A 23956-nucleotide genomic window follows, 5' to 3' on the forward strand; every position below is an offset into this window, starting at 1 on the left:
AAGGTGGAGAAAGCGAGAGAGGACCGGAAGTAGTGAGTGTGCTAGAAATGTTTGCTATAAAAATCGTACCAGCTGTTCGCAAAGGATTGACAATCCCAAAAGCTGTTTGAAAACAAATTAAAATCGTAATATACACACTACCAAAAAATCTATTTTATTTGGCATCAAAAAATTTTGAAATTAATTAATATTTGGAATGTGTAAGTTCGTTAAGTTGAGACTTAGTTATATTATTAGTTATATTATTTGGACTATTAAAAGTTTGAATCTTAAATAAGCCCTGAATTAATATAATCATACGCGCTTAGAACTTAAGAACAAATTTATTTGAAGTATGGTAAGTGTTTAATTTGTATTATTTAATGATATCTGAAGCCAGATAGCCTTTTAGAGTTAAGCATGCTTTAAGGTTATTGTGCCAAATCATGCTTAAATATTAATAGAATCAGTAATTAATAATTAATCAAACAAACTGCATTATCGCTTCCCCTAAACTGCATAGTTGATGCTTATAATTTGGCAGGGCAGGGTTTCGGTTTCGGTTTCAAAGGACCAATTAAGCAAACATTTCACGCGAACGCAAGATGCTATAAAACTTGAGAGTTTTCCCCAAGGAAAATGAGAGAGGCACTTCCAGAGACTTTGAGAGAGCGAAAGGGAGAGCCAAACACACGAAGTCCGTGCAGACTTTTCCGCTGCTGCTACTGCTGCTGCTGCTGCTTCTGATGGTGTTGCTGCTGGTGTTGCCTGCTTTTCCTTGGGTCCTCGTGTCAGTCGCGTGCGAAAGCGTAAAGTAAACAGACAGGCGGCTAAAGCGGCAGAAGGAAAAGCAGTGAAGCGCTGGAAAAGCAGGAAAAGCAGGAAAAGCAGCAGCCGTGCAACCGAGGGCCAAGCACCAACACCAGTGGCTGGCAGGCGAATTCCCACGCTGCTGCCCAGTCAGTTGAACTTTGACCACGGCGGTAACGGGTTCGGTGCGGTGTAGTGCAGTTTTTGTGCGGTCAACGCGGCGTATGCGCAACGTCCATGCAACGTGAGCGTTTTTTGCGGAACAATAAGTGATGAATTCCAAATGTGCTGGCATATGGCAGCCACGTGCCCCCAGCTAAAATGTGACTAAAGGATTAAAAACGAGCAAGTCGGACAAAAAGCGAAAATGAAACAATGCAAAAAAGCGCTTAATTAAAATATGGAAAGTTAATTGCAAATTGCGCTTAGCCATGTGGTCACATCAAATGGGCATAAATCAACGCAGAAAGTGCATTTAATTAGGCTTAACATAACTAAAGAAAACATCAAATAACCTAATATTTGTGTGGGCTTAAAAAATAAATAACAATTAGAGCAGGAGAAAAACGTTTTAATTAATACAATGCCATCCAATTGAAATGCAAGTGCAGTGACAAATGAAATCAAATTAAAGCTCTGATAAATTCAATCACAAATGCAAAACAATTGACAGCTACAACAACAAGCGGAAAAGAAGTGCAACATCCACAGCAACACAGCAACAAAATGCCGGCATCAAGTGGATTATATCGCATCAAACACGGCCGTGTCCTTGACAGGCTGCAAAAACCAGGGGCAGTCATATTTATAATAGCATATATTGCGGCATGCGGCATTTGCGGTAAGTATCATACACACACACACACGCACACAGACATCATGACTTTTCACTAAAACTAAAAATCAAATGGAAACCCTGATAAAAACGAGGCGTAAAAATTACACAAAAATAATGACGCATTTAATTCTGTTTTATTTATTTATGCACCGATTTTTCAATTTCGCTTCGCATTCCGCATATTCAGTGCTGTTCAACGAACACGATTTAATTCAATTAGCGTCGCTGTAATGCATGAAATATTGTCAAAAGGCGAATTGGCGAAATACCAAATTAAATGTGGCAATATCACGGACGCGCCGCAACAAAGGCCAAATCGCCAAGTCGAGAATTCGTTAATTTGTTACATTTCATTGCCGCTGTCAACTGCAGTGGCAGGTCAGGCGATGAGCGCGGAAATCACCTGTGCATCACCTGTCAATGGCTGACACCGCAACAACGGCAATCAGGGATTCCCCTGCGCCAAACGGCAAAAGCAACACTTGTCTACAACTGAGGGCCCCCTGAACTGAAAGCTGCCCCCTGCCGCCATCGTCCCTCTCTTTCTGGCCCTGCAACTCCCTCTCTCTCGCTCTGTCTGTCTGACTGGCTGACTAGCAATTTGTCAAGCAATCAACAAAGCCAGAAATTGCCCGGCTATAAGACAGAGGGAAAGCGGCAGAATGGACCTATTGAACACGCCAGAAGTGGAATGGCAATTGCACTGCGGCAAAAACTCCTCACTTCAAATTATCTTAATCAGCTCCAGTAGGTTTAGATAGTTCAGTGTATAATGTTTCGAATGGGCATGTTTGTTTTTTGGTCTTAAGCCCTTGACAATGCTTCAGTTCCCTTTTGAACAACATATTCGAAACATAGCTGCATGTTAATGTTATAATTGAAAATGTAAGTTATATTCTGCATATGAAAAGCCTGACTATCAATTCTGATAAACCATAAGTTTTTAGTGGCTAAAATAGTTGGAATACATACAAATTATACCATTTCAATTTCTAGTGCTATGCAAAATGAATCCAAAATGCCAGCTCAGCTGTAATTAATATTTATTTCTCGTATTCTGAAACGCTTTGTCATACCCTTTTGTAAGTGGTTTTTTTCGCAGTGATTGCTGCGCGACTCCAAAGAATAGCGATATGGGAAACTAGTGCACTGGCTGTGCCACATTTTGTGCGTGCCCCCGCGGGAGGCACGTCGACGGGGGGAGAGGGAGTCCGTAAAGTCGTCACAATACAACAACAAAACGGCAAAAAGGTGCCACGTCTTCACACACACACACACACACACACACAGTGGGGCCCCAGGGGCAGGCACACACACCACAGCAACTGCGAGTGCTACTGGCGACTATCTAGCGCATCCATTGTTGCATGCCACACACGCCTTTTGGGGCACACACTCCTGTCGCTGTCGCTGTCGCTGTCGCTGCCGCTGTCGTTGTCACTGTCAATGCTGTAATGAAAAATGCACAAACACAAAAACGAAATACGAAAAAACAAACAGAATCCAAAACTGAAAATGAAAATAGAAATAAACAGAGGCCGAAATAAATATTCAGAATGCACGCCAGCTTAGGGCTGCGAACTAAAAAAAAGATAGACAAGCAATTTCAGCTGCGCCTGCCGCTTTTTATTTGGAGCGCATTAATATTTAGCCAGCCGCATGAACGTGCCTACATATACATTAGGGCTCATACTCGTATAAATCAATATTTATGCCAGCGGTGCATGTCTGTGGATCGAGCCGGGGGATTTTTTGAAGGCCAGCGGGGTCGCAGGAAGTGCATTACTAGTCGCTGCACCCAAATCCGCAGCTCAATGGATCCAAATATTTGCATAATGTAACCAGAAAATATTTCCCAAATTCCCCACCGCACTGCAGGCTGTATGCTAAGCAGGGGCAGCATGTCACTTTGGGGCCGAAAAAGTGTGGAATGTTTTGGCTGTGCACATCAATATAAGAATATATATGTAGCTGAGAAGCAAGCGGCCAAAATATGTAAATACACTGCACAAATATTCACTTATTCAATCATGCACGATGTTTAACAAGCGTTTTGCTTGGCAGTCCAAAGTGGCCATCTAAATAAGCAATAGGTGTATTGATTTAGTAGATTTGTAACTCCGGTTCCGAAAAGTGCAAGTGAAAAGAATTGACTCACACTTTATAAGATACTTTCCATTTGCATTTCGAATTCTTCTCCACTAACATTTGTTCCGGAATCGAGGAATAAAATTGGCATGGCTGTACTTAAAGAGTCGATTTCAATTGAAAGAACTTTTCCAATATGCTGGCCCGTCTTCCATTAGACAGATCGAATCAAAAGTTTTCCCTACGGTTTTCAATTTAATCCGGTGTCGCCACCCTCGCCAAACTGATGCACCATTGTGTGGCAGCCACGTGGCTCAAATGGCTGAAAAACAGTCGCATATTGCAGCTGCAGCTGCACTTGCGAAGAGTTTTAGCCCGGTTCACTGCTGTTCAGTGCAGTTAAGTTTAGTTCAGTTCAGCTAGGACAGTTAGTAGAGCATGACAATTTCATGGCCCATGTGTGTGTGTGTGGGTGCATGATGAAGACCTCCGCTCGAAATTGTGAAATTGCTGTGAAAGTCGGGCAAAAAGTTAAACCCATTGATGCCTGCCTCGGGATAAGTGGGCCACTTGCGGCTGGGCGGGTTAATTGGGCTAACTATCGCAGGAGCTGCTCCATCCTGCCGCCTGTTTCGCATTTTTTCTTGGCTGCTCTGGTTAATTGCCACACACCCGATATCAGAGCACTTTTTCCTTTGTTTTGTAACCCAAAACGATGGAGTGAAAGGCCTGTGCAAAGAGTTGAATAGGGCTCCACGCACGTCCAAATTAGTCGAATGAAATTAATAGTTGACTGCCTTCGCACTTGATGTGCATATTTTAATTGAACTGATTCGGGTCTGTTCATACCCCTCTTGTTAACTCAAAAAACGTTATCAAATTAAGGACATGAAGTGAGTTTAAGGCATTGAAATGCTATACGATTGCGAAACGATTCGCTTGAAATTCAAGCGTTAATGAGTTAGCTGAAGCCTTGCCTTCCTTATTGGTAAATAAACATCAGCTAATGCCCTTTCAGCCCCTGCCCTCCACCCTGCTTGAGTTCCCAATGTAATTTGAGCCCGATCAGGCAGAATAGGACAATCTAGTGACAATGGCGGATGACAAAGCGAAAGTCGTTTGGCACACACGGATAAAGGATGCATTTGTTAATGACGCGCGATGATTGACGAGCTGCTGAAATGGCGGGGGTGAGGAGGCATTTACCAATATGTCTTCATTGCCAGCATCATAATTTTGAGAAGCCCAGACGTGGCAATAGACGAAGCCCAGCGGGACGGAGGTGGCAATCAGTGACGCGGGTCAAGGCCTACACGTGGGAATGTGGCCAAGAGGGTGGGTGGCAAGCGCGTTGGCAAGCATAATTTAATACGAAACATGCAGGGGCACCCACACACCACGTTGAATGCAACGGTTGCAACGGTAACAGAGCCATAAAGCTCACCTGTTACAAATGCAGCGCCACGTGGGCGTGGCCCCTCCCCTAGCCGATGCCTCTATCCCTACACTGCGCTGCGGTGCGGTGGCCATAATAATCAGCACAAAAACTAATGGTCCCATACACACACACACACACGCACACACGCCACAGTCGCACACACACCAGCAAGTACACACACACGGGCACATGGCTGCACTTTAAGCGCTGAAAGCACGTAAATTCCACATAATTCAAAGGAGGCGCCGCCTTTTGGCAATGGCAAATGCGAAGACATGGCCATGTGTGTCAGTTCACTGAGCCAAAAGCAAGGCTATCTTAAAGCTGCAATAAGGTTCGGCATACGACGCTTAGGAATCGAATTGGTTTCCCTAAGGTTTTGGGCAATATTAGTGCTGGAATTTATAACTCGCTTCCAAACTAAGTTGGAGATATTTTTTGGTTCACAAAATCCATTAACACTGCACAAAATGAGCTGCGGAATATTGAGCGCATGAATAAATCATCTGCCTGCCATTTTGCGCATTTAAAGTACCCATTTTAGGAGATGCCAATAAAATTATTCTCTCTGTGGCACATGTGTGGCTGGGCAAAAGTGAAGTGGGCAAGCCAAAATGCAACACTCAGACGCTTTTTAGTTGCACTTTGCAGCGCTGGCTGACACTGATGCTCGCATCCAGGCCCACTGCTGCTATCCTGATTTTCCAATTTGCAACTTTTCACCTCGACCCATTTTTTTCCGCTCTTCCCTCAACCAGCAGGCAACTTTCTTGCGCAGATACGTAGCTGCGAGTCATGGCTGGCTATTAAAGGCCGGCCAGACTAAAGTTTACCTGGGCCTTTGACAGGCAACCTTTTAAGCCGCGTCGAAAGCGAATGCAAATGGTTTTGTGATTTACCTTTGTCCTGGCCTCCTTTCCGTGCGTTCTTAGCCGCAAGTTTGGACCCCATCCGCAGACTGGCAAATCCGGCCCATCACCGCGTATCGAGAGCGCCTCCTGATTCTGATCTAAGCACCTTTTCCTCCACTTGAATTTCGGCTTACGAGCTGATTTTGTTCGGTGCCTGGAAAAAAAGCGAAAAGTGACCGGTTACTCGCTGCTTTTCGCCTGGCGTAATTACTGTTTTCGCTCGCAGGACATAAAAAAATTGCTGGAGTTGCGTAAGTGGACAAGGGACGAAATGCACTGAAAAATACAAGCAATTAGTGTGCTGGCCTTTGCACAGAATTTAAGGTAATGATATTACAAGTTGCAAAAAGCTGATTGTAGCAAATCCACGCCTTATACCATCGACCTGTACCTTTGTTCCACTTTTTTTTCAGTGCAGCGAAGCTCTGGAGATGTTGGGCTAACAATTAATTTGGCTCAAGTGCGCGCTTGATTTCGTTTTGTGTTTTATGTCACTCTTGATGCCTTTCAAGCGGGACAGGCGAGCCGCTGACACAATTTCATTAGGCAACTTTTCCTTTTTTTCGCCATCTCAACTCAACTCATTTCAACTCGGTTCGGTTCGGTTCGGTTTGGTTTTATTCAGTTTCATTGCGCTGTTTTCTGTTTTTGGTCTGCCGCGTGGAGGATAAAGAGAATTTGCCTAACAACTCGCACACACACTGTCAGAAATTGAAACTTTTCAAAAGCAATTGCTTGAATTTCAAGTGAAAACTTTCCACCCAGTCTCTCGCTCTCCGCCTTTCCGTTTCTTTCCACTTTTTCTGCTCCTTCTCTCCTTTCTCCTTTCTTTTCTTTTTTTGTTGGCCAAGAAAAGTTGTAACTTTTGCCAGAAATATGCAAGCATACATTGAAGGCACACACGCAGCTGTACAGCCAGATATAAATATATATTTTTCGGGACTGTGTTCCTAAGTAATTGCGCGTTGGGGCAACTAGAGCAAACTGTCTGCTTTTTAAATGCCAACGAGCGCATTGACGCCAAAATCCAAGGCGAAATGGCGTCGCAACTTCCAGCCGGCGTTTTAAAACAAATGCGTAAGACACCGAGTCATCGAGATGGAGTACTTGGTATTTGGTACTTGGTACTTAAGCCAAAATCCGGACCCGGATCCCAATCCGGATCCGGGCATATGGAGCAGCTCAGTCGCTCAGCTGATTACCAAACAGCCCACTTACTTTGTATGCGGATAAGCAGACTTGAAAGTTATTTTGCTTTCTTACCATTTTCCCAGCCACTTGGTTGCGTAACTGCCAAAAGTTGCGAGCAACTGCGCTCTGGTGTATCATTGGACAATTTATATAATTAACCCATATGAATATTTATCCTGGACTGAAAAGAACCCAAAGTCGGCGAAATTAAATCGAGCCGCGCTGGCTAAAAAAGCAATACGCATCCCCACACCCAGGGGTCCATAATTCTCCGCCGTAATCCTTCGAGCCGGAGCTTAGCAGCGGAGGCGCGAGTCTTAGGCATAAAGCTGGATTATGGCTTTAAGTGTAATTACCATTTACATGGCTTCCATGCCTGCCAGCTGGCTGTATTAACATGCTCCTTAGTCCTTCCCCAACTCGTCGCAGATCCCGGAAAAGCGAAGCACACAGAGCGTCTAACACGGAAAACGGAACACGGAACACGGAACACCGTGGCAAATGTTATTAAAAACTTAAACATCAACATCAACGGGGCATATAAAAACACCAAATTGGGGGTGGTAAGGTGGGTTTTAGCCGGGTTTCAGGGTCGTAATTAGAAACTTTTTAGTTGGCACATCGCGGAGCGCACACAAAGTTGGACATGACTTTTGAGGCATTAGCCTAGCGCAGCCATTTTCGCGCCATGATGCGGTAATTAATTTCCCAATCCCCCAACTTTTTTCTACCCCCTGAAAAAAGGGGGACGCGGCAAATTGCCGGACACGCGGTTGGTTTAGTTGTCAAGGACATCCGGCGATGGGGTCAGCCAGCTGAACGAGGGTCAATTCAAACGGGGAACTCGCAAATTTAATGGCAAATAAATAACACCATACTTTAGAGTCAGTTAGGTTAAATGCTTTGTCTATGACCAAAAGTATACAATAATCTTTGGCTAAATAATATTTATCTTTTATGGGGTTTTGTGAAGTAATAACTACTCCGTTTTATTCGCCTGTTTACTACATTTATTACTACTTCTACCAACTGCTACTACAGTTGTAACCACCCTCGAAGATTCGATAGCTTAATTATTTTTTCGCCAACTTCGAATTCAAATTAAACTTTCGCTCGCATACTTGGAGGACTTGGCTGCGGGCTGAGGTTGCGGTTGGTCTTTGTGGGTTTTCCATTAAATTATAAATTTATGAGCCGCGCAAAGCGTCCTAAAGCCAAACGACTGAACATACAGCCAAGGAGTAGGGTGGGGGTCGGAAAACAAGCTGTGCATGTGTGTGTGCGTGAGTCCTACTTAATTACCGTGATAATTTACACTTTCACTGGCAGTGCGGCTTTAACCCTTGTTGGCCCGGCTTTAAAGTGGGTGTGTCATATAAATTAAAGTTTAAAGCTCAATAAATTTTGCCACATGAGTTGCGCAAGAGGTGGTGGTTACAGTAGTAATGCGCTAACAAGTATAAATCATTTGTAGCTAAGTTCCCATTTGCTGAGGGGCATTTCGTTTTCGTGGGGCAAGTTTTGGAAAACGACAAAGGTACATTTGTAGTGCTAACTTACAGTTAACTTAATTTGATTTTAAGTTACTGCACAGTCGCCCCACCGACTCTCCACTGTATTTGCATAAATAAGTGTGTTTAAGTCTAGCGTTGCGTAACAATTTGGATTACAGCTCAAGTAGTTGACAGTTTTTGGTGGCTGCTGGCCAAAAGGGAAGCCAGGGAGAGACAAGAGGCTAATTTATGAAAATTGCCGTCGAAATTATTGGCAATGAACATTTGTGAGTGCGTGGGCGTTCCGTGGCTCAGTGGCTGAGTATCTGGGTAATTCGGTGGCTCAGTGACGCAACATTTGAAGCGACTTGCTGCCGCAGATTTCTGATTATGGTCTGGAACGTATTGAGACCGGTTAGCCCCGGCCACGCCCCCTCCAGGAAGAGTATGCAAATATTTGTGTGCTCCGGCGAAAGTCGAAGCGAAATATAATTTATGACTGGGCGCTTAAATTTCACTCGAGTGACGCACCAACACAACATCCGAATTATGAACAGAGATAACATTTCGCCGGCTGCCAGCTAAGCAAAAATTAAGAAACAACAAGATGGTGGGGCTTGTGATGGTTGGAGGGGTGTATTGACTAGGATGTGGTTGCCATTGTTGCCTTTAATCTTTGGGGCACAATTTGCACGATTCCGCCGCAGAACCCGAAACCCGGCGAGGGCCACATTTGAACCAGCTCAAGGACAAATGATAACGCTTAACACAGAGCCGCCAGCGACTGCCTAATGATACTGTCACAATGCGGCGGTGGTGAAGAAGTTCTCCCCGAGAAAAACTGAGGGTTGGTGGGAATGGCATCGAGCACAAGTACAAGGAGCAGGGCAAGTATGATGATGACAGCAAGACAGCGACTGGGCCAACGAATGCTGTCATTAGATACTGTGTAACCGAGTATCAAAGGAGCTGGCGAGATACCAGCAACAACCCGAAATTCGCAAGAAATTCTAGTTTCGCAACGGCTACTGGCAATCCCCTTTCCATCTATTCCCGCCTGATTGGCTTACGGCAAGCTAAACAGGTTTGTTGTATAATATATCAAAGCTTAGAGTAATTATAATAATACACAGTAGCACATTATATAAATTAAAGCTGTTATGCATTTAAGCCAATGGCAAATCAAATCATGAGAATTGATCTATAAAGTTGCCACAATTTAAATATGGATTAGTTTGAATATCTAAACAGCTGCTAAATCGCTTCTGCATCATTAAAGTAGCTTTAACTTTTGATGCCTGCAAATTAAACACAAACGGCAGCCAAATATCCGCATACCCTGCATGCGAGGGCATGGAAAGCCCGCTCATTTGCCCTGCTTTGCATTTACCCAGTTGACTTGGCTTTAACAATGGGCTCGGAGTCAGATTTTGCTCCTACATGCCGCATAGATTGAATATTTCCTGCTGCTGCCGCAGATTTGCCGGCATGCCGAAAGGCGGAATCAGGAGCAGAAGCAGCGCAGCAGCATGTGGAAATGTTTTGCCGTTCATAAATTTATGCCACGCGGCCCAGTCACAAATAGCAGTGGCAGCAACAAAAAATGTTTTTTCTTGTTGAAATGTTGTCGTACATGGCCGCCGGGTGGGATGGAGATGGGTGGAGATGGAAGGGAGATGCGGCTCTGCCACGCAAATAGAATTTCAAAGAAGTAAATCTTGAAATGAAATTAATTTTCTCAATTTTCCAAGCTGCAGCCTCACTTTCCGTGGCAGCGTTTCGGGGTGGGGGGCTGTACTCCGGGCATTTGCATAGAAGCCATTGGGGGCGTGGCCGTAAACAGGAAAGTGGAAAAGTTTTGGGCCCAAGTGGGTTAAAACCCTCGGCGATCCGCAGCTGTTGTCCTTGGCCTACTGAAGTGCCTACATTTTGTGGCAGATAGTTGCCCGTTTCCCCCAACGTCTCAATTTCATTTGCGCAATTCGATTAATTGATTTATATGAAGTTTAAAATCAATAAATTTGCAGCCATTATGAATTATAAGTCATTAAGCAGAGCAACGATTTATGGCACGATAGACTTAAGCCCCATAAATCCCGGCTATCAACTGATTTGGTAATTAAGCCATCCGAAGTGCATTCAATCAGGGGTACCACCGCTCTTGAAGAGCCAACAAAGCTTGCTTAGTTGCAGGTGCACGTTGCATGTGGCAGCGAAACAAATTAAATAAGTCGCCATCGAGTTGCTGAAAGCAACCAACAATGGCCACTGGTCGAGAAACTTTTCCCTCGCAAAATGAAATGTTTTCCTCATGTGATTGTGCTGTTGCCGCATTCTGAACAATTGCCAATAGTTTGCAACTTACCAAGAACGGAGAGGGAACAAGGAAACTGCTATATTGGCTTTACAAATACACAACTATATAAATAATTCAGTCGACATTTTTTATTATACTTGTAGCTTAAGATTGTTTAAAAACCTTACTCACCAGTTGTTTCTGCATACTCGATAAATATTTGCTGAAATATTATCCCATGTGCACCTTTCGTGAATCGGAATCGCAGGACGGGTGTTTCCCCCAACATTTCATGTGCGCAACCACTGAAAGTTTCGTCTTAAGCTGAAATGATTGCTGCAGCAACTTCCGCACTCAACTGCAATTAGTTTATGTGGCACGAACTGCTCGAATTCAACATTTCAACTATGAGCCCCAATCCTAGGGCACCTGTCAGTCGGTTGCCAGTCGACAGGTTTTAATGGTCGGAAATCATGCACTGTGCAACTCGCCTGCTGCCGAATTAAAGTCAATTTGTTTAAATAATAGCTGAAAAGTACATTTAAACAGTGCAGTACAGGCACAACAAGCTGCACGCTGCAAGCTGCACAAGCCGAAACTTTGAGCTTGAGCTCGGTAAACTGGCATTACGTATACGCAGTGTGTGTCGGTGTGGTAAACTTTTCGGTCATTGCAGCTGTTGTTTGAGTAATTCAAGTGCACAGACGGACAGGTTTTAAGTTGCTAGGAGACGTTTTCTGTGTTGGCAAGATGTATCAGTGAATTATTTCGGAACTTCACATCCCTGTGGCTTTGCATATTCTCGGAACAGATTAGATTTCCATTAGCAGTAACAATTTAATCGAGCGTGTATTATGGAATAAGCAAACATACGGAATACATTGCTTTCCATTGAGTGCACCAGAATGCCTCAACATTTCCCGAAGAGATTTAGTTTGCTGACTGGTATGGAAACTTTGGTTTCGCCCAGGCACAATGTGGACCTCAACAATTATGGTCAGCGGAAATCGATGGAGTCATCATTGGGACGTAGCACTTTGAAAGCTTTCCATAGAGGTGAAGCAGTCGAACCGCAGGATTCAATTTGTGGCAGAGAGCTTGTTTAATTGCCACAAAGTGCGCCAGCCGACCGAAATCAGAGGCAGTTCACCTGATGGCATTATGGCCACAAACAAATCAAGCAAATATTTAAAATTCGATATATCCTCTATGTCCTTTTGCGGACATATTTCCCGGACGGGCCCTAAGCCCGTTTTCTATTTGGGCTTAGTGAGAAATGTCAGCGGCATAAAACGGATAAGGGACAAATGTGACAGCACACAGAAAACATTCGCAGGCGAAAAATGTAAAGGAGCCACATAAAAGGCAGCCCGTCGCCCAGATTTGCCCAATCTCGGCAAAGTCAACGCCAGTGTCAACGCGGCGGATGGCGGATGGGTGATGCCAAAAGGGGCGGGCCAGGGGGGCGGGCCAAAAGGGACCGCCAGGATACACGCTTGTGCAGCTTTTCACTGCCTGGCAGCGGACATTTGCCGAGAATCGATCAATGGCATTCGCTTAGCCGCCTGGGCGCAAATAAATTGAACTTAAATAGACGACGTCAAGGGCATTAAATGTGACGCCGCTGTCAAGTCGCTGTTAAGTGCCGAAGGTGGCAGGATCTTAGCGGCAAGGGGATACATGGAAGCAGGTTGACACTTATACAGATTTCCTTTCAATTACTAACTGTAAGCTGGCCTGTATAAAAAATATGGCTAATCACTCTACTTTCGTTTGGCATGGATTATAGTTGCATATTTGTAGTATTGAAAATTCATTGTGTTAAAGCATTTTCCACTCCACTTCTAGTGCACTTATAACCTTTCCTTTACGCAAAACTAAGTGGCCAGGCCAAGTGACCATAAAATCCTATTCCTTTCACAGCCTCGTCTTTTTCGACTTGACTTCCTGTAAAAATCCCATCCACCTCATGTGCATACAACATCCCTTGCCAATTGCGGGAATCGAGGGTAGCTAAGCTCAATTCCGATTTTGATTACACTCGGTTCTGCTGTTTTCGGTCCCATGTAGTGCCACCAAATTTGCCACATCCGGCACAGGCCGAAGTTTATATTGCGACTCCGGGCTTCAGGCGCCGTCGGTTGCTTTGTGGAAACTGTCAAGTGTGTCTGGTCGCCCGAAATAAGTGGACTGCCAAAAAGTTGCCTTCTCTGGGCAACTGAAGGCAGCCATGTCCTTCATCTCCGGCCGCTTTGTCTCCGATTTTGGGGCACTGGTGTCGGGTGCTTTGCTTTATTTTTCGTTTCGTTTAATAATATTTTCACTTTGATGCCACTTCGGTCAGCCGGCGAACGCTTCAGTGAGATGGGGAGTGGTTTTCTGTTTATGCCCCCGCATTACGGAAGTTGACAATTTAATTTTATGTACTCGCCACATTCCCGCCGCTGCCAGAGATACTAAACATTTATTGGAGGGCCAAAAGGTTCGACTATTCAAAGTGCCCACCGAGCCGTGGACTCTTGGCTTAGGTTTCAACCGCATTTCCATTCTAATTCGCACGTGCTTGCAATTTGGCAAAGCCCCTAATGTCGGGCCTCCTCCATGTATAAATCTTCATTATGCATGAAAAGCATTCCCCCTCACTTAACTTATGCTCTTTTATATGAATTCTTTCCTGTTTGCCGCCTTTCCGTTTGATTTCACAAGGCTGTGGATCAAGGATTTCGCAGATACTCATACAATACCCGCTGGGGCGAATTTGTACCTTATTTATTCTGCTGTCGCAATTTATGAATCCACTGCGGTTATATGTGTATGTGTACAATGCGGATGTAATTTATTGAGGCTTTAAGTGCGGTTGAAATCGCGGCTTAAATAGATACTTTCAGTAATTCATCAGTGCCTGACAACAAGACCTTCCCCTAAGACTTCAACTATTTAAAACTTGCTAGTTTATTCCGGGAGCCCACAAAAGAAAACCCGAACTTGAGCACTTAGACACGAATTGAAATAAAATAAATAAAATTAGAATTCTCAGCCCTAGAGTCTACCCAAAAATGGCTGCTTCTCTGCCTAGCATCTGCCATTTCCTTTTCGCCTTCGCTGCTCGGCCAGATAGAAAGGCAATTTTATGACTCAACTTAAATAGGCACTTTACTTTTGCTCTTAATGCCTTTTTACGAGAGCTGCTTGGGGTTGGATGCTGGATCCTGGATCCAGGATCCTGAGTCCGGGAGTCGCGACATTAATGATTGCCACGCCCCTGTCGAGGGCTTTATTGGAAAATAAATGGGCGAATAGTCGGCGGCAAGTGTGTGGCGCACTTATCTGATTTTACACTTGCGACCATCAAAATTATGACAGTCGCAAAGTGAATCGTTTCGCTTGGCCAAACGCGCAACTTTGGGCCAGAAGTTGCAAAGTTACAAAGCAGGCATGCGTGGGCCATTTTCCGGAATTTCAATTAAATGGCTGCGAGTGGGCGAGAAGTTTCCCCCCTCATCCCGGCACATCTACGCCCAGCCCCAGGCTTGAGGTCAGGGGCCACATTGACGCATTTACACACAAATTACCGCCAAGTGTCAAATGCAAACATTTCGACTCTGGCAACAAACAATATTTGCCATAAAAACAGAAAGCGCCAAGCCATCCGCAAACGCAAAAGTTTCGTAATGAAGCTAGCACCCAACTGCCAACATCGTCGGTCTCAAAAGCTTAAAGTTTGCTTTAAAATTTTGCCCCAACATTTTGAAGCTGGCCTTGGAAGACACATACCAGTTGTTAAATTTCACCATTTGACCATGTATTTAATTAAAACTTTTCAATTCGTAACGTTGCAAGCTTCGTTGTTTCTGCTCAATTGTACCCGTGCACTCGATGGCCGTTGAAAGTTGGCCCGCATTTGTGTCAATTGTTGCAAATAACTGCCACCGCAAATTTAGTTAGATCCAAATGGAATAAATTAGGCTGCAAGGCATGACAATCGGAAATGTACTCGCCATTTATTTGTGTTTTAATTAGAGAAATTTATGCACACAATGTTCGTAACATTAAATATGAAATCAAATGAAATTAATGATTCAAGCACAGGATGTCGCTAGCCCGCACAATTATCATAATGATATTTGTAAATGCTTTTTTGCAGCCTGTAATTTAATTGATGACAACGCACAGACATTAAACCAATTAATGTGCCAACTGGCAATGCAACTGCTGCAATTTAGCTAATACAATTTAAACTAATGCTAAATTTGAACCAAAGGAGTACATTTATTTTTAACAGCACTGCCAGTCTTGTTTAGATGATTGCCCATCATTCTTTGTCTCCGCAAGAAAAATGCATCGCTTGCTGCAAACGAGACTCGGAAGTCGTTCATTCGACATCACGCATACGCCGTGTGGCGCAAGCAAACTTAATTAATGTCAAACCATGATGTCACAAGGAGCATAAATATGCCACGACTGCCGCAGTGGGGCGTCGACACGAGCACATGAGAAATCATTGATATTAGTGGAGCAGCGGGACAGCCGGAAGGGCTAAGGGGGGGCGGAGCGGGAATCACGCAGCTTGCAGCGAACTTTTGATTAAAATGTTGAAGCAAACGCGGTGGCCGAGCAACGGGGAGGAGCGGGGCGGGGACGAAACTTTAGCGAACGCACACACAAATTGCGAGTGTTTCGCCAAACGAAAAGTTGGCAAATCCCACCGAAAATGTTGTACTATCTGCATGGCTTTGGTGCAATATGTTTGCGGTTCCTTGGTTTGCGTTTGAGTCTGCACTTTCAGCCAGCGCATCTTCATGCTGCTGTTGACAATCCGCAGCTAGCTGCGGCTGCACACTGCGCACCGATTGTAAATCCCAAGCCCAACCGCCGGAAACAAGAAAAATACGAACAGCCAACCGAATGCAGTCCAACAATCCGCCGTGAAAAATTCAATTACAAAGTCGCACCAGCCATCGAAAGAATGCAAATTTGCACGCCAGAAAGTGGGTCGAACACCGCAGCAGCTCTAACAACTGCCAACTAGTTCAGGAGCTGTTTTGCGGTCCGCCAGCGACCACTGCGATTACGATTACGCTTACGTATGTAGTGGGAAAACCCGGAAAATGGAGAGGAAAAGCTGCATGTCGCAAGCAGTCAGTCACGTGCGAACGTGACGAAAATGCCACGATTCGGTTTTGGCCAACTTCTGCGTGCCAATGAGCAGCAACAGAAGAAGCCATAGCAATCGCATTGCGCCGAGCTCCTATTTGTTTGTTTTGTGCGTGCAGGACGTGAAGTCCTGCCAGCTAATGCACTTCGAGAAATTTCATTGAAAGAAGTAGAAGCAACTGCAGATTGACTTGGGATCAATATTTCTTCTGTAAATTTAGAGATCCTGGCCAAACTGCCAGCAGGGATTGGCTAAGCCCCTGGACGCAATTTAAGCCGCATGGCAGAGCAAAAAACCTTGTCCTGAGTGTGACAGATGCCGGAGTGCTCCTTTGTATTCATAAGGCCAGAGGGCCACGGCACAACAATACAGAAACCGCAAAGTGCAAATCCGAGATGCGAGAGCTGGTTGACCTGGAGAATCAGGAATGGAATCCTTCTGTCGCACCGCTGCAATTGCAAATTGCTGTGGCAACACACTCCACATGTCAATTGGAGAAGCTATGCGGCGATTTCTAAGGTGTCAATCAGAAGAAGATGCATTGATTGACTCGATTGTTCGCTCAGATCGCAGCTCGCAGCTGGGTAAATTGATTTTCAAACATATCTGCCAAGGACTCGAGCGAAATTCCTTTTGAGTGCAGAAGGCGAGAGATTCTAATAAAATTTCTTTGAATAATACGATTATGGGCATTTCTGGCGTCTTAGCAACGTGCTAATTAAGGGCCAAGTCTGATGCAAACCTGGCCCATGGCAAATTCCATAACTAATTAATTTTGCATTATTCAAGGCACTCAATGCAGGCGTTTTGCCCTCTGAACTGCACTGGCCTTCAAATTCAATCATCGTCAGGCCAAACATAATAAATTTCCCATGATTGGCATACATTATTTATGGTGTGAGCGCACAGAACAATGACAAGCGAGTCTCCATGGACGTGGAACTGGCCAAATGAAAGCCAAACATCAGAAAATTTCACCAGATTTTGTGGCCAAGAAATCAAAATGAAAATCAAAATCCAAAACAAGCCCAAATGCATTGTCATAATTGAATTTACAGCATGCTGAATTCAACCTAATTACCGTTGCTAAACAAGACTCAAACATGTTTGCCAAAAGCAATTATCTTTAATTGTGAAATATTATTTTTTTGGCCCAACGAATTTTACACAAATTACGCAGCCCAAATAAAACCAAAACTCGAATTACCCGTAACACTCGTATGTTATGTGGTGGGTTTTCTGCGGGTGCCCTTTCACCTGTTTCAAATGTTTATGTGTCTGTGGGCGCGAAAGCATGACCAAATAAAAGGATAAGTACCACACGGCATTTATACTTGTGGACTTAAGGGGAGACGGTCCTTAAACGAGGCCTAATATGCCAACAAAATTAGATGTAAATAATTCAAAGTTTATGGAATTACAAATTATTTTATTACAAAATACTTATCATTAACTTTCTCGGGCTTGACTTCATTTTCCTTTCACTTAAGCTAAGCTTTTTATATAATTTACCCGTCATATTTCTGTGTAATAAGGTCGCTGGCTTAATTAGTCCTGTCACTTTATGCAGATTCGCAGGGCCCAAGCTAATGAAAATCCGTTGTAAAATATTACGTATACGCACGCGCTGGGTGCTCATTCAAATTAATTGACTTCACGCTGTTATTGCTTATCCGACAAACTGTTGCGGCGCCGGCGGACAGCGCATATATTAACACATTTTAAAATGCCACCTCGTCTCCTCTTCTGTCTCTCCCCCCGCAGAGCACACAGCATCCGCATCGCCGGGAGGAGGAAGAACAGAAGCCCCCGCCACGATGACGACGAGCCATCCGGCTAGCGAGCCATCAGTGAGGCATATAAATCAAAATTTAATTATGTCACAGTCGAAGGAGGGCGAACCGGTGCCCGTGCCACAGCCGTATGCCCAAAGTGCCGCGTCCGCCGGGGGCAGCAGCATCACCAGCTTCGACTCGACCAATGTGATCGATGGCCACAGCCAGCCGACGCCCACACACCTGCAGGAAGCGGCGCTTCAGACGCACTCCCACTCCCGGATCCAGGCCAAAGATACGGCCGGACCCTATCCCATCCCAGTGCACCGGCCGGAGCCCGTGGAGAACCATCTGGAGGCCAGCAACGGCATCGAGGGCGGCATGGAGAGCCTCTTCGGCACGCCCATGTACTTCGGCACCGAGAACTCGACGGTGGTCACCACCCAGATCGGGGCCACCGCCCACGTTCCCTGCACCGTGCACCACATCGGCGAGGGGGTGGTAAGTGCGCCCAGTATTGTTTTAATAATTTATTAAAAATAAATCCATCACTGTTGCTTTGTTTGCCTGCGCACAACGACCACGGCGACGATGATGACTTTTGTGCCAGTGCCTTTTGTCAATGTAAGGCTGACTTTGCCCTGGCTTTGTCCTCGTGGAAATGGAAAAGCATTCAATGTTAATTGATGAGGCCCAGATCGATCAGGTGCCTTATTTTCGATTCTCTTCAGATTTCATCGAGTCAATGCGATGAAAGTTTTCCGAAATTCAAATGGGGCACATCAAATGGAACCCTTGAAATGAATTTGAAAGCATAGTCATACCTATATGTTAGCTCATGATTTACTGAATCATTGGTCGATTTATTGAGGTAGCAATTTTCAATTACACTCAAAATATGATGGACACTTAATTTGGTAAGCTAAGAGAATACCAAAATGCCTTAAGTATTGATATTGCTTCCTGACCAATTTACATATTTCACTTTACTTCCTATATTTAGACTTTCATTTTCTTGCGCAAGGAAAAGCTAAAAATTGGGCCATTTACCCGAGTTCCGGCTAATATTGACTTGTTTTCAATTTCCACCTGCCAACTGCGACAGAATTTAATTAAGCCGCTCCGCTTATCGAGGGCACTTGTGTCAGGAACTTCGTTTCGGCCCAGGGGCTAACTAATATGGTAGTAAGCACACAGATTTAGGACATTTTGGTCTGAGCAAAGCGACTGCGTGGGTCATTTGGCAGCACAATGAAAACACACAGAGCCACAGACACTCTGGCCCATAGGGGATGGCACTGGGAGACAAATTACACCTTTCGCCAAGACTGGGTGTGTGTGGGGGTGTGCGGCATTGACATGCCATAGCCTCAAGTGGTATTAATTTTCCGCTTGTCTAGAGTTATTACTCATACGCCGTGGTGTGCGTCACGTTCTGTGTATTTGCTGCTCGGGCCCGAGGACACGGCGGTGTTTATCCCGCCTCCTCCTAAAAGTCGGACACTCGATTAGGCCAGCCAGCTGCTCCGCCGCCCATCCCAAATGACCCCGGTGCGTGTTTGCAGCGTGTTTGGTTTAAATTGACGATTTCATAATTGTGCCTTCAAGTGTGCGGAAGTTAATAAGCACTTAAGTCCTCGTAGGCTCCTGCGAGTGTGCGAGTGTGCGAGTGTGTTAGCCAGTTGGCACTTTGCCGGGCTGCGTGCTCAAGTGGGGATGCCCCGGCTTATATGGGCCACACAATGGGCTTGGGTCTCGGCCTAGTAAGTCGGCAATTTGTATTATGGAAATTGTGCTGCACGGCCTCTTTGGGGTTGGCAAAATATTATCATCGTGTTTTAGCCCTCTCATTGCAATGCGCCTGGGGCAGCCGACCCTTTAATTGCATCGATCTCAAAGGAGCTCCAACTAATTCGCCAGATGCATTCATTAGCCACTGCTGTGTATGTATGCATATGAGAAACCCTTCACGCACTCATTGCTTAATTGGCAAACAGAGAGCTGTGCCAAATTCCCAATGAGACGTGAATGCATTGGGCTAATACACGGGGAGAAATGTCCTGGGCTTCAATTCAAAACAAGAGAGTAGAGTGTTACTACCATCAGATACCCCTTTTTCCAGCTGCCACACACTTGTCAGAGAATAACTAACTAGTTATTAGTAGTTAATAGTTAATAGCTAATAGTTAACCATTTGTAGGTATGATTGTATTTAAGCTACATTTTAAATCTTACAAACTGGCTGTAAGTCCCCAATTTCCGCAGATTTCCTCATGGTATTAGTAATTGTTTGGGGTACTGCAAAACGACTCAAATTTGTGTCCTGCTACTTAAAGCTCTTTGAGGGCTTCAACTTCTGCGTCTAAATGGGAAATGCACTTTCATTTCATTGCCCTCGTCGTGCATGTGTGTGTGTGGCATTAAAATCTTGAGCAGGGAGCTTCGGGCATGATACGAATGCGTCTGTGAATGTGAATGTGGATGGAGATGTGTGCGTGTGGGGCTGCAAGTTGCAAGTTCAGTGGACAGGAAACGTGCACCTCCAGACCAGGGGCATGTGATTTCCATATTTGCGACTGCTCTGCACTGCGCCAGAATGCGCAATCGAAATGCTTTGTCAGTTGCTCGCCTTTGTCTTTGCCATTCCCGCAAAAAGGTCCTTTTTATACTTGAAGAATACACACACTAAACATTTCCGCGAATCGGGCTTTGTTTTGTCTGCGCCTTCGCAGTCGTAAATTTGCTTTAGACGACAATAAAATGCAGGAAACATTAAATAAATGAATTGCTTCCTCGAGCGCACGGCTTTGTTTCGAATTTTGCTGCAATTTTAATTTTTGTCGCTTACCATTACGCAGTGGTTGGGTTTTGTAGGCGGGAATGGCTTCGAATTAATATGAGCAAAGTGCCTTAAAGTTAAGTGCACATAATGGCATCTTCGTAAAAAGCGATGACAACTTTTCCTTGAAGTAATACTATTAATTAAGAACAGTTTCATGCGTATTGCAGACAAATCTGCTTTGCCAGCAAGGAAGTTTCTAGCAAATTTAAAGCCCATAAATCAAATGACACGAGCAGCAAGAAGTCCTTGCACACACACACTCGCCAATGTGCATGTGTGCGAAAAAGGGTAAAAGGCACTTCGAATTAAGAATTACGACACTCGCATGTGGCTGGGCGGGCATTAAAATATGTCATTAGGGTATTAGTCGAGAGCAGCAGCTTAAATGGCATTTAAAATAAACTAAGCAAATACGTGTGTCCTGTGGCAGCCATCACCCAAAGGGTGATGCCCGTTGCATCCGGCTCCCATAAATTGAACTAAATCACCACTCGAGCAGCAGCAACAGTCAGTGCAGAAAGTTATGGCACAGCAAGGACTGCCAAAAAGTTATGTTCACAGAAAGCTTAAGCAGAATATTAAGGGATTTGGCAAAGAAAACCTGAAAAATGGTCTTATGCAAGAGTGGAAAAGTAATTTTTTATTGGCTGGCAGACCGATGAGTAGGTTTTGTTAAATAAATGCGCCAGATCATACAAGGATATTACTTTTCAAAGTATTACATATTGTGATTAAGCTGTAAGGTGCTGAAGGGATTCCCACCTCCTGGCTCTGCGTGTTGCACTTTTGGGGCAGCCACTGTAACCCATTTAGGTTCGCATATATATGTGGCCCGGCGACTTTCAGTTGACTTGCTTCTCTCCATGGCCTTTCCTACCATAACCCCCTGACCATCTCCGTGACCTGCAGCCGAACTCCATTTAATTCCGCTTCCTCCGGCGATGCCGATTCCCATGTTTGTCCTGTTGCTCCTGCTATGCAGGCGGCCCAGCGCCCGTCTGTGTGACTTGAGCACTTAATTACTTTTTAGATAAATTGTCGTTTTTAATGTCTAGACTCGCCTCCTGTCCCTGGGATGTTTCATAGAGAAAAGTAGCAGTAATTAAATGTGCTCACAGCATGCCAAGATTCTGGGACGCTTCCGACAATGGAAAATGCGAAAGCTTAAATGCTGAAAACTCGAAAATGTTCGCCCAGCTTCCACTGCTTCGTTCGCTCAGATAGAAGGTAATTTATTTATAATTTTCTGGGAAACGTTCCCCAATTCAGATTAGAAAACATAATTGTACGAGAGTGAGAGTGCGGATGGCTATAGCTGAAACACTTTTCCCATGCTTGGCCAGATAAAAATTCACCGAAATTGGTATTTTATGAAAATTAACGCTGGCGGCTCCGGCCCTACGGTTTGGATAAGTCGTTTAGATAAAAAAGGTTACGCAAATGTTTGTGCAGGGCTGCCCAGCGTATACACGCATACCTATGTGTATATGGGCACATCTAATTTGCAAAGTTTAAAATCAGATAATATTGAAATTGTCCTTGTCCGAGAAGTGAAGGCTGAGCCGAAACCAAAGTCAATATGGAACGGAAGCCACTTGGCTTGAAAGTAGAGAGACAAAAACAAACAAATAACTTAGCCTGCCCAGTGATGAGGGTTGGCAAAAGGATAATGCAGGATATGCGCGGCAACGCTCTGCCGAGCTTAATCAAAACAAACACATAATTCCTGCACAATCATAATTTTTGCATAGTTTCACCTTGGTCTATGGTCTATGGTCTATGGTCTATGGTCTATGGTCGGAAACCCGTTTGAAATTTCGCTCAAAATTTGGCACACACAATGTGGCAGTGAATGTGCTTTTGCATGAGTTATATTCCATTGTGGAATTGTTGGGCGAACAAAGTAATACACATTGTGTTCCAGTTCCCCATTTTTCTGTGAACTCTATGTGTTCCTCATTTTTTATTGCTCACATTCAGCTATGAAAAGTTTGTGTGTGTGTGTGTGTGTGAGCTTAAGGCCCTTGCACTCGAGTCTCAGAACAACAAACAAAAAGCAAGGACCTCAAGCAAACACATCCACTCACCCTCACACTCGCAGTGGCACTGCGCTGTAGCTCTTTGTCGCTTAAAAAAACATAAAATATTATAAAATATTTTACTGCCAGGCTCAGTTATGGTTGCAATGACCTTCGGGCTCGAATATTATGTGTGTATTATGTGTACATCTATATCTGGGTCTGTGGGTCGTGGCATCTTTTTTGTCTGAGCTTCTGTTTGTTCAGCTGCTTTTACCCGCTGGAATTACCAGTGAAATGCGGGGATATCATTGAACTCTCAAAAAATATAACACAATAATTCTATTTGGCTTTGAATTGCCATATTTTAATAAACTTATACTTCACTTTTAAGTTTGGTTCTTCGGCTTATGGCTTAGTGCTTAATTAAAGCATTTTTCCCAAGTCAATTTTCCGTTCGCTCTCCACAAGCTGAATATTATTTAATCAACGAGAAAGACAATATTTTAAGACTTCGCCAGGGCAACATATACATTTCAAATGAAGCGGCGGGCCATAAAACTGTCCTGCTTGAAAAAACCAATTTAATTAGAAATAATTGTAGGCGTGTCTTCAAAATACACAAACACAGAGACAGGCTGGAACTAAGCTCATTATAAGACCAACTGAGCAAACACAAATACAGCCACTTTCGGGGGCGCCGGTCCGAGAAGTTAATGTGGCTCGAAAATTGCCATAAACCTTTTTGAATGAATACAAATCATTATCACTTTGTTGCTGGCAGCCTTAACCGTAATTAAACCAACTCAACTCAACTCGACTCACGGGACTGGCAGGACTGGCAGGACTGGCAGGACAATGGTCGTGGAGTTGTTTGCCAGCTAATAAGACATTCTGGTCGACAGCTTGATGAAGGAGGCCATGCCACTTGGAGGGTCCTTTCTGGCTGTTGATCCAGCTGTTGGTGCACAGGAAAATACTAACAAGGCAGTAAGTTACTGCGAGAAAAGGATTCTAATCTGCACAGATTCAACTAAAAATGTGCTTTAGTTATAAGCTTAGCTCTTCGGGCCTGGCATTTCGCCCAGTGTAATCCTGCCTGTGTTGCCTGTCACAATGTTT

The 23956-nt window shown here is 44.4% G+C and overlaps 1 protein-coding gene across 1 annotated transcript in view; it reads left to right on the forward strand.

The window, feature by feature from the left end:
• The first annotated feature begins 712 nt into the window (after positions 1-712).
• LOC6546950 overlaps positions 713-23956 on the forward strand; it is a 32771-nt gene continuing 9527 nt past the window's right edge. Inside the window, exons 1-2 of the mRNA XM_001974564.3 lie at positions 713-1630; positions 17964-18475. Coding sequence (XP_001974600.2) covers positions 1516-1630; positions 17964-18475 — 627 coding nt within the window. The 5' untranslated portion in view covers positions 713-1515. The remainder of the gene's footprint in view (positions 1631-17963; positions 18476-23956) is intronic.

The sequence above is a fragment of the Drosophila erecta genome, unplaced genomic scaffold (genome assembly GCF_003286155.1).
Source record: "Drosophila erecta strain 14021-0224.00,06,07 unplaced genomic scaffold, DereRS2 tig00000092-arrow-pilon, whole genome shotgun sequence".
Lineage (NCBI taxonomy): Eukaryota > Metazoa > Arthropoda > Insecta > Diptera > Drosophilidae > Drosophila > Drosophila erecta.